Source organism: Rattus norvegicus, chromosome 9 (genome assembly GCF_021556685.1).
Source record: "Rattus norvegicus strain SHRSP/BbbUtx chromosome 9, alternate assembly SHRSP_T2T, whole genome shotgun sequence".
NCBI lineage: Eukaryota > Metazoa > Chordata > Mammalia > Rodentia > Muridae > Rattus > Rattus norvegicus.
Genome location: NC_141542.1, coordinates 90,990,319 through 91,001,946, shown reverse-complemented (window position 1 = coordinate 91,001,946; position 11,628 = coordinate 90,990,319). Strand labels below are relative to the sequence as shown.

The 11,628-nt window shown below is 48.4% G+C and overlaps 1 protein-coding gene across 2 annotated transcripts; it reads right to left on the bottom strand.

Annotated features, from left to right (window-relative positions):
- Positions 1–107: 107 nt before the first annotated feature.
- Gpbar1 (G protein-coupled bile acid receptor 1) lies at positions 108–2,842 on the bottom strand. Of its 2 annotated transcripts, XM_087566582.1 has the most exons (3): positions 2,782–2,842; positions 2,428–2,609; positions 108–1,260 (listed from the first exon to the last, which is right to left on the bottom strand). In XM_087566582.1, exon 3 carries the CDS (start codon positions 1,216–1,218, stop codon positions 229–231), a length of 990 nt encoding a protein of 329 aa, XP_087422708.1. In that variant the 5' UTR covers positions 1,219–1,260; positions 2,428–2,609; positions 2,782–2,842; the 3' UTR covers positions 108–228. The 2 variants fall into 2 exon arrangements, with proteins under 2 accessions (XP_087422708.1, NP_808797.1); NM_177936.2 differs by lacking the exon at positions 2,782–2,842 and having other exon boundaries at positions 109–1,260; positions 2,428–2,611.
- Between the last annotated feature and the right edge of the window lie 8,786 nt (positions 2,843–11,628).

Below are 11,628 nucleotides of genomic sequence, written 5' to 3'. Positions count from 1 at the left end.
TCTGTGTTGGCTGGACAGGAGGTAGAGTCTTCCTGCGGTGCTGGGTCCTTCCAGGGCAGTCCGCTGGGCCCTCCCACTTCCGGAGATGTAGAAGGAGATAACCTGCAGTGGTGGCCAGAGATTTATTTGGTCTGGGTGAGGTCTCATGGAGCAAGGGCTCCAAGCCAAAGAAGTGGGGCACTATGAGATAGATGTGTGTCCTGGGAGGCAGCAGTAGCTACTGTTTCCCTAATTCAAGTCCAAGTCAGTGCTGCATTGGCTACTGGAGTGGTAGGCAGTGCTGGGGCCTGGATTGGCCCTCTTGGGTCTTCCTCGAAGCACTTGTAGCCACCTTTGGGCAGCTGTCCTCCAGGGGGCCGTGTAGCGCTGATCACCCAGACCCATGGCCACAGGCACAACTGCAGCACTGGCACTGCCCAATGAGATGAGAGATAACAGAGTTACAGGCCCTAGTGGTGGCCGCCGCTCATAGGCCAAGACTGACAGGAGCAATGTGGCCACATAGGGCCCCCAACACAGCAAAAAGAGCAGTGTGGCTCCTGCCTGTGCCCTAGCCTGCCTCCAGGTGAGAGCCCTCGCTAGGGTTGAGGGTGCATCACGGCACACCGCCCGCTCCAGTCTGCGGATCTCCCGCAGCTGGTGGTGGGCAGTGGCCAACACTCGGACAGAGAGAAGGGCAGTGGCCCCCACAGCGGGCAGCAGGAGCCCATAGACTTCGAGGTAAAGGTAGGGGGCTGGGAAGATAGCCTGGGAGCTGCAGTTGGCACCAGGACTCCAGTGGTTCCAGCCCAGAGCAGGCAGGCTGGCAAAGAGCAGGGAGCTGATCCAGGTGAGGAACAGGGCTAGCCGCACACTCCCATGGGGCCGGAGTGGCTGCAACACTGCCATGTAGCGTTCCCCATGCACCAGCAGCAGATTGGCAAGCAGGGAGAGGAAACAAAAGTTGGGGGCCAAGTGGAGAAGGAGGCAGGACCAGTACCCCTGATGGCTCCTATTCCATAGCCCAGGCAGCGTGGGCAGTGCCAACCCTGTGAGTAGCCCAGCTAGTAGTAGGCTTAGAAAGAAGCAGCCAGCAGGTGGGCTGCGTAAGTGGCGGTCCAGGACAATGCCTAGGGCCAGGAGCAGGTTGGCGATGACGATGAGGCTTGCCAGGACCAGGGAAAGCTCCTGAACCCCTCTGGGAATGGCTGACAGCTCAGTGGTGTTGTGTGACATCATGGGTCTTGGCGCATGGAGGGTCCGGAGCTGCAGCCAGCATGCCTGGATGGAGAAGTGGCCAGAATTAGGTTGGTCCTGCAGCCACTTCCCCGGTGGGGACAGCACATTAATTGTAAGAGGCTGCGGACTCAGACTGTGAGCCATCCCTTGTTTTCTGACACAGATTTTCTCAGTTGCCAACTTAGAAAAATTACATAGGAAAATCACTTCTGGTGGTATCTTAGAAGAGGCTGTGCTTCAGGCGATAACTACAGTTCCCAACAGGCGGCTTCACCTATCTCAGTCATCCTATAGCCCCCGGGCAGCCATGTTTATGTCTGTTTAGACTGGAAGGCGACCTACCCAAAGCATTTGTCAGCCTTTGCCTGCCCACATCAGGGTGCCAAGAGAAGACAGTTGCTGGCCAGGTACTGGGTGAGAGGCTCCCAAAGGCCAGGTCTGGGAAATCAGAGTGCCCTCACCCCCACTCTGTCTACACGTGGAGCCTGTTACAGATCACTGAACAGCCTCCGGGTAGGACTTCCAGCCCATAAACTTGACTCATCCGCTCCACACTAGCAACAGGTCCTTCCTGTGAACTGGAGGGAAGGGTGGGGAGATGCTTGGTAAGGAATTGGGGGTGCTAAGGACAAAGAACCCCCTCACTTCTAAACACAGGCTGAAACCAGGAGATAAGGAAAAGCCTCCTGACTGACCCTAGCTTGCTTGTTTTTACTTGGCTGCCTGGTCTCAGCCCTGGGCCACAGTGGGAGGGGTCCTGGATCCTGTCAACAGGAGCATCTGCTGTTGCTAGGATCAAAGTCAATACGGAAGGATTCCACCCTCTGTCCTGGGACCAGCATCAGCTGTATAGTTACCTTAGGCTGCAAGATGCTCTCCTGATGCTTACCCCTCCAATGGCCTCAGTCGTCAGGCTCCCCCACAGCCTGCTGCTCAGGCCCAGCTTCCCATCTCCGGTAGCCCCCTTGTTTGTTCCCCTTCCTCTCCACACCATCTGCTTTTATTAAACTACCAAGACCTAGCTTGAACTAGAGCTCCCACCCTTCGGACCCTCACTAGTCTCCCTCAGAATAGCAAGAAAGGTAAAGACCGGTATCCAGGGGTCGTGCCCTGATGGCAGGCAGACCATATATATCTCCTGAATGGCTTGAGCCAGTGCAGTGACCTCTTCAGGGTCAGGCCTGGAGAGGTTGGTACGTAGCTACTCACATGGCTGTTAGGAACAGGTAGTGCTTGCTAGCTCTTCCTCTGAGGATCAAAGAGTCACAGCAGCCACTCTTGTAGGTCTTGGGGCCATGCCGGGTGTCCTGGTCAATGAGTGCATGGTGCTTCTATGCTGGGGACAGCAGGAACCAGGTTTGCCTGCTCAGACTCTGGCCTGGCCTGGGCTCCTGAAGGGATGGAGGAGTCCAGGCTGGAGGACCTCGCTCAGTCTTGGCTCCGCCTCTGGGGAGGGACGTGGCACATCCTGACTGCTTTTGCTGAGAGGCTCCCCCATCCTGTGTAAGTGAACCCATCCCTAGCAGTCAGCCACATCATGAAACTTGGGTGGTGTTTCCTTACCTCTCTGAGAACCCTCTTGCTGTCATTGCCAGCTTCACCCGGGAAACACGCTCCAGCTAATGAATAATGTTTGGTACACAACACTCCTCCCCTCCTGCTAATAGAGCCGTTTTAGGTATCTTAAACCCTGAACGCACCAGTCAGCAGCTCACAACCAGCTAGATACTAATGCTGGCACACCAAAGGAGAGTGTGCGCGTAAGAGGGAGGCAGGGTTGGGGCCTGAGAATCTTCACTGACCCAGCCTTGTCTTCCTGAGTCTGGAGTCATCCTGAATACTTCTCAACTTCTCTTGTGAGACAGGGTCTCACATTGCTTGGGCTGGCCCCAAACTCCTGTATAGTAGAGTGTCACCTTGAACTTCTGATCCTTTTTCCTCTACCTCCCGAGTTCTAGCTTTATGTTACAGAGTCTGGTGGTTCTCCTACACTGTGCCACATTACAGGCAGGATATAGAACTCATGGATTCACTCGTGCTAGGTTAGCACTCTATCAACTAAACTATATCCCTGGTACTGAACAGTTTCTGAGTCAAGTTTTGGGATATGCATAGGGCATAAATGGATCTGATGTAGAGGTTCAAGCCTGTGGTTTCCATTTGGGAGCTGAGGCAGGGGGATCAGTGTGAGTTTGAGGCTGGCCTGGTTACGGTGAGATTGTTTCAATACTGTCAATCCTCCCTAAGAGGAAAAGTCACCTGTTGGAGTTGCGGTGGGGATGTCAGCATAGGGGCCTGTGGATACCACAATGTTTGACAGTACCGAGGTGGAGGTCAACTAAACAAATGGCTGGCTCTTCTGCTTCCATGGGGCACAGAGGCATACCCAGTGGTGGGCATGACAGGGCTGGCGATGGCCCCACTGCTTTAGCTGTGTGAATTTGGGCAAACTAAGTCCTCTCAATTCATTTTCTTTATCGGCAGAACGCCACTCAAAATCATACTTACCTAACCTGGGTTTGTGGTCCTAGCCTTTGGGTGCTGAGACGTGTAGGTTGCAGTAAGTTGCAGCCAGCTTCAGAAACGTAGTCAGACCTTGTTTCAAAGCAACCAAAGAAGAGTCCCTTCCAGAAAAATACGTAACATGAGCCAGATCAGCCCACACCCAGGAGTACTTGATTACTGTTAATGCGAACACTATTAGGATTTCTGTTCTCCACACCTCTCCCCTTCACACAAGCGCTCTGCCTTGAAAGGCAGATGGGGAGCCGAGGACATCCAAGGGACAGCAGGTTTGCTTTACAGGAAAACTGAGGAAAGAGAGGACATGTTCGCAGTGTGTTTGATTCCCACTCTTTATCAAGTGCCGCTTTAGGGCAAAGGAGGGGGAGCCCAGCCAAACTTCCTAAGGACTGAAGCAGGCTGGGGCTGCGGTGGACTTGAGATGAGACCAGCCTCCTCACAGAGCAGCCTGAACGGCTGGAGGTCTGAGGACTCTGGCACCGTTTGGCCTACAGCACACATTCCAGGGTCCTGGAGAGGTGGGGCTTCTGCTGGGAGACAAAGCAGAGCAGCCTGAAATCCATCGTCCAGGATGCCGGCACACAGTCTCAGTCCCACGCAGTGGCAGTGGGGCATGAGTCAGGCTCTGGGAGAGTTCAGCCTGAGGCTAGACTAAAATGGTGCAAGACCCCTTGGCTATAGGGGCTGCCAGGAATAAACAAGCCTGTCTTCTGTCCCCAGCCTCCTTCCCCAGAGATTCAGGATGTCTGTTTCTTCTCTGTTCTGTCTAAACACTGTGTGTGGTATGGCGTGTGACGGGGACAGCTCAGGCACTGGGAGATGGAGTCTGGGTCCTGTCCTGCACTCACTTCAGCTTCTCCATTACTAGCTAATCTGCTTCCTCTCTATAACTGTCAAGCCTTGGGCCATGACAGTTTCTTTTGCTCTCTGGTGCAAGTTTTCAGACACTCCATCTGCTGCCTGTGGCCCTGACCTGATGTTTTCCTGGAGGAGAACATGTACTGGGCTGGACAATCCAGACTATCCCAGAAGCCACCTGGATCTCCCTGGTCCACCTTCATATTTTATTTTCCTGATGCATTTGGGACTGGGTGGGTGTGCTTTGTGAGGTCTGAAAGCAGTTACTCTGGACCAGGGAGGCAAACTTCTGTATTTTTTTTTAAGATTTATTTATTTTATGTATTTTTGTACACAGCTGCTGTCTTCAGACATACCAGAGGAAGGCATCAGATCTCATTGCAGATGGTTGTGAGCCACCATGTGGTTGCTGGGAATTGAACTCAGGACCTCTGGAAGAGCAGTAAGTGCTCTTAACCACCGAGTCATCTCTCCAGCCCCTAAACTTCCGTATTCTTAATTGCTTTCTTAGCTATGGCTTAATATGCTCCACACCAATGAGACAAGGTCTTGGTATGTAGCCCAGGCTAACCTTGTACTCCTGATCCTCCTGCCTCAGCCTCCCAAGTGCTGGGATCATTGGTTTGCACACCCAGTTAAAACTGATTTAGACATGCCTTCTTTTTTTTTTTTTTTTTTTTTTTTTTTGGTTCTTTTTTTTCGGAGCTGGGGACCGAACCCAGGGCCTTGCGCTTCCTAGGTAAGCGCTCTACCACTGAGCTAAATCCCCAGCCCCTAGACATGCCTTCTAGATCTGTGGTACTCAACCATTCTAATGCTGCGACCCTTTAATACAGTTCCTTATGTTGTGGTGTCAACCCCTCCACCCCCGCTGTAACACTTTGTTGCTACCTCATAACTAATTTTGCTGTTGTGAATTGTGGTGTAAATATCTGTCTTCTTCTTCTTTTTTTTTTTTTTTTTTGGTTCTTTTTTTCGGAGCTGGGGACCGAACCCAGGGCCTTGTGCTTCCTAGGTAAGCGCTCTACCACTGAGCTAAATCCCCAGCCCCATATCTGTGTCTTCTAATGGTCTTGGGTGACCCCTGTGAAAGGGTACTTTGAACCCCCCAACAGGCTTAAGACCTATAGGCTAAGAACCACTACTCCAAGAACCACTAACAGATTGGCCAGGATGCTGGCTAACCTTGAACTCCTGATCCTTCTGCCTCAGCCTCCCAAGTGCTGGAATCACTGGTTTACACCACTACACCCAGTTGGCTTGCACTTACAGCTAATGTGGACATATCTTCTAGATACTGTAACAGACTGGCCAAGATTCAATTGCTGAGGCAGAAGAAACCCTGTCCTATCCTGTGTGAGACCCTTGAATCTTAAAAGTCTTTTTTTCTTAAATCCCTAAGAGTTTTTATTTATTGTATGTATATGAGTACACTGTCACTATCTTCAGACACTCCAGAAGAGGGCCAGATACCTTTATAGATGGTTGTGAGCCACCATGTGGTTGCTGGGACTTGAACTCAGGACCTCTGGAAGAGCAGCCAGTGCCCTTAACCACTGAGCCATCTCTCCAGCCTCCCCAGCAGTCTTAATACATGTTCTCTGTTTAGGTTTCAGGGAAGATTGAACAAGGGTGCATCAGGTGGACCCTATATAAAGGCAACCAAATGCCAACTGCCACATATGAGCATCAACAAGCGTCTGATATATTAGGTTAGGGCTTTTTCCTTCCTTATCCAACACACCCCCCTCCACTCCTTACTGTAATTTCATAACCTTTCCTGCTAAACATGTTCCATTCAGATTTAGAGATTCCTCTTCTCCTCCTCTCTCCAACAAAGGCAATGCAACCATCTTAGGGAAGGGAGTACAACCTTCATGGTACGTGCACTCATGAACACATACCCACACAACAATCTAAAAACATTGTGAGAAAGAGAACTAAGCTTACGTGGCTAAATTCTAGATTGAGCGTAGCTCCGGGGTGAGGCTCTGGGATCCATCCCCACTGCTGGGTGGGGGAGGAGCCTTACCCAAATAAATATGCTCTATGTAAGTATATATATCCATGTCTATGTACCAGAGATGTCTGTGCTGTGTAACATGATTTATCTGCTCTGTCCCTATTGTTCTGAAGCAAGGTCTCACTCTGTGGGCCAGGAACGCAAAGCAATTCTGCCTTGACCTTGGAAGTGCTGGGATTACAAGTGTGACCACTATGCCCTATGCACCATGCATTCCCCCCATTTAGTAGTGTCAGTTATCCTGATGTCCCATCACGTCATCCTCCAAGCATGCATGCCCATCACACTCATTTGCTATCTTGTCCCCTGCTGTCATTTTTTTTCTTTTTTTAAGGATTCAATGAGTTCCTTTAGAGGTGTTTACAGGAGCATGCTTTTTTTTTTCTTTTTTTCGGAGCTGGGGACCGAACCCAGGGCCTTGCGCTTGCTAGGCAAGCGCTCTACTACTGAGCTAAATCCCCAACCCCAGGAGCATGAATTCTTTACCAGTGGCTAAATCGTTGAAGAAAATGTCTTCCTCCTCCCTTCAGCATAAATTTTTTGACATTGACAACCTATTGTGGAATGGAGAAACGGTTTGTTTACTATTATATTTAATGCCCTTATACATTCTTTTTCTTTTTTAGATATCTTATTTATATGAGTACACTGTAGCTGTCTTCAGACACACCAGAAGAGGGTATGAGATCCCATTACAGATGGTTGTGAGCCACCGTGTGGCTGAACTCAGGACCTCTGGAAGCACAACCAGTACTCTTAACTGCTGAGCCATCGCTCCAGCCCTCTCCTATGACTTCTAATCAACCTGATTACCTGTAGTACTTCTTTTAGAAACCTAATTGTCTCAGAGACAACCCCCCCCCCCAAAGTACAGCTTATTGATATTGCTTGCCTACCTGAACTAGATGGTAAGAAAGAAAAACCCTATTGGAGCTTTTTGTTTTTTTAGATTTATTTTATTTATATATTCCATTTATATAAGTACACTGTTGCTGTCTTCAGACACACCTGAAGGGGACATCGGATCCCATTACGGATGGTTGTGAGCCACCATGTGATTGCTGGGAATTGAACTCAGGACCTCTGGAAGAGCAGTCAGTGCTCTTAACCGCTGAGCCATCTCTCCAGCCCTTTTTGTTAGTTTTTGAGACAGTGTTTGTTACGGCTGTTCTGGACCAAGTGGTAGACAAGGCTGGCCTTGAATTCAAGAGAGCAGCCTGTTTACCACCCCCCACGACCACACCCTACCCCCAAATGCTGGGATTCACCATCACCTCGCTGGTTTTGTTGGGTTGTTTTGTTCTGTTTTGTTTTTTTTTTTGTTTGTTTGTTTTTTGAGACATGGTTACATCATGCAGCCTCAGCTTGCCTGGAACTCATTGTATCAAATAGGTTTGTTTTGAAATCACAGAAATCCACCTGCTTCTACCTCCCAGGGAGAACTGGAGTTTGTTTTTAAAAACTGTGTGTGCTCGTCCACCCCAGCATTTACCTCATCTCGGAATTGCTGAGCCTGTGAAAGGGTGGCCGTGCAGATCCAAAGCTGCCGGATCTCCATGACACAGGTCAACAACAGGGTAACGGGAAGAATCCTGGTGAGGATCTAGTATTGATAGTGTGGCAGAAACCAGAGGCCTAGAACCAGATCAATGACTCATTGCAATGAACATTTGCAAGGAAAGATGTGTAGACAGAAGGATATACTGTAGGAGAGATACACTGTGGCACACTCCAGTTTCCAAGATGAGATGTTTTTTATTCCTTTTTTTTTTCTTTTGGGGCACAGGCTGTAATGAAGAGGGCGGTTATGAAGGGATGAGTGGGATTGGTGTGTCTGCTGTGAAACAAAGAATCAATAAAAAGGAAAAAGTTGTTGTGGTCAAGCTCTCTCTTTCTCATTAGAAGTAAAACCCTAAGGCAGAAGTGAAGTAAAAAAGAATTCAAGACCTGGAAGATGGGGAAGATCATCAGGAAACACTACAGTCCAGGCATGGTGCTGCTGTTAGAACCACAGCTACACGCAGCTCCGGGACCTGAGTAAGGCCAGATCTCCCAGCGCTCTTGACGGAGGGAGGAGGTGCCCGTGAAATCCCACCCTTCCCTATGGATGGTTAATGGTTGCTGGAGGACATGGTATCCTTTTCTCTAATAGTCTAAGCACTAGGAGACTACCCGGGAAGAAACAGGGCTCAGAAGGGAAAGGCAGGATACCAAAGGGCAGTGGGTGGTGAAAATAATCTTAGACAAAGCAAGCAAGTTGTCACTACTGCCAAGAATGCACACGGAGATCCAGCGTTCTCACCCTAAGGTCGGCACAAAGGCAAAGGCTGGGCAGGGTCGGGTAGAGCAGACCTGTCCTCCAAGCACCTGAAGACCAAAGCAGGAAGACTGCTGAGCTGGAGACCAGCCTGGGCTGTCAAAAAACAAAACAAAACAAACAAACAAAAAAATGGAACAAAAAAGGTTGGTCATGGTGGTGCATGCTCGTAGTTTTCCAGCACTTGAGAGGCAAAGGCCAGACTGGATTAGATAGCAGTCTAAAAAAATAATAATCTCACAAAAATCCACAAGGACGACTCTATCAAAACTACGTTCGAAACTCCCTTAAATCTCTCTCAAGATAACTTATCGCCTCCCAAAAACTGGAGACCCTGCAGGTCCCTAGGACCCCATTCTAATGAATTCTGCCTAATGACATAAGGACATATTTTAAAATAACGACATATTTTAAATTTCTTGACGATGGGGTAAAACAGTTCCCTGTTCTGGTGCACATGTACAAAACCACTGATTGATCTCCAGTCAATGCGGTGTGTGATACTATATGGTAGTATTCCATTCTTTTTTTTTTTTTTTGGTTCTTTTTTTCGGAGCTGGGGACCGAACCCAGGGCCTTGCGCTTCCTAGGTAAGCGCTCTACCACTGAGCTAAATCCCCAGCCCCGTAGTATTCCATTCTTAAAAGCCCTTGGGGGGTTGGGGATTTAGCTCAGCGGTAGAGCGCTTGCCTAGGAAGCGCAAGGCCCTGGGTTCGGTCCCCAGCTCCGAAAAAAAGAACCAAAAAAAAAAAAAAAAAAAAAAAAAAAAAAAGCCCTGGGTCCTGCTAAGACTGAACCCCCAGTGAACTTGATAGTTGGGGGGAGGGTGGTAATGGGGGGAGGATGGGGAGGGGAATAGCCATATAGAAGGGGAGGGGGAGGGGTTAGGGGGGATGTTGGCCCGGAAACTGGGAAAGGGAATAACATTTGAAATGTAAATAAGAAATACTCAAGTTAATAAAAAAAAATTGAGATTTTAGAAAAAAAAATAAACCTAAAAAAAAAAATAAATGTTGCTTTCAGAAAAGTATGCAAGTGAGAAAAATGCACAGAAACATACACGGCACAAGGCTAAATAAAATGGGTTAAATGTGAAGAAAGCATATGGCCTTTATGTCATTATTCTACTGGTGTGGTAGACACTGGGCACAATCATTCAAGGTGTCGGCACTGGGAAGGTGGCAGGACCTCACATTATCATCTCTAACATGCATGCAAACAAATGTTACCTCAAAATCAAAATTGTAGAAAATAAAAGGGCTGCCTGTATATAGTCAGGTGATTTCACAACTTACTGATTGTCAAACCAGTCTGCAACACACTGCCTGGTGTTAAAAGAAGAGCCTTCAGATCATCCTGGACTTGGCACCGTATCTTGCCCGGAGAGCACACTTTGCTAGGTATCCACTATCTACTCAGCAGGCATCTCCTACAGTGAGCTCTGTGGAGTACACAGGTCTGTTGGAATGTGTGATAAGGAACTGTGCCCAGTCAGTCTGCATTAGCACCATTGTGAGGCCCTACTGAAGCACGGTTTAGGAAATGCCCTTTATTATGGGAGAACAAGCAATTTTAATTCAAGTCTTACTCAGGCAGGTGCATCTGCGTTTGAGGGGAGCTGGACTACACAGAAACCCCACCCCCCACCCCCTGTAGACAAAAAAGCATTTTATTGTTTTTTGAGATAGTACTTCACATGTAGCCCAGACTGGCTTCAAAGTCAACTGTGCAGCTGAGGACAACCTTGAACTTCTGACCTCCTGCTAAGAGCAAAGGTATACACCACAGCAGATGAAGAAGTGGTTAACATCTGCTGCTTCTGCACAAGTCTGGGTTGGTTTTAGACCCACAGAGCAGCTCAAAATCACCTGCCACTCCACTCCAGAGGATATTATTTCTTTACTTAGTGCACGCTCTCGTGCATACACACACACATACACACACACACCCATGCAAGACTTATACACACATAAAAATATTTAAAGGTGTGTGCTACCAAACCAAGTTTATATGGTGCTGGTGATTAAACCTAGGGTTCATGACCTAACCTAGGGTTAGGTCAACATTATTGAAGTAGAAATTTGTTTGGAGACTCAGTTGTGTCATGTGGTGTTTTTCTGGAGCTGTCTTGTGAGAGGATGTTTTGCTGAAGCAGACATGTAAGGGGGTGTGTAATGTTTTGATGAAGCCAAGTGATGCTTGGAAAGAATGTAAATATAACCCCACAGACAGGTAGCTCTTGCAACATTTGTCTGATCTTTGTTGATCTCCACTTGTCGTGACTTCATAGAGAGAAACTTGCCAAAATACTTCTTGTAGTATTCTGACTGCTTCTGAAGACTCGGGCCAACTCGACACAGCAGAGCCTCGAGGCGTCTTTTGGATCAGTCTGCTGCTACTGATTCCTGTTTGGTATTTGCCGACTGGACTGGACTGGACTGCTGCTACTGATGTTTGATGTACTGTTTGATGTTTTAGACTGGGTTACAGACAAAGGTCCACATCCCCCTTGTCCATCTTTCCCCTCAACATTTGGTTTAAGAACCTTTATTAAAGTAGGTTTGAAAAATCTAAGCCTATACGTTATACCACTGAAGTATATTCCCACACCCAGAATATTTTAACTTACCTGTCATGCTAAGGAAGTTTCCTAGCTATTCAGTTGAGTCAGTGTTAGCAACCAAGCTTT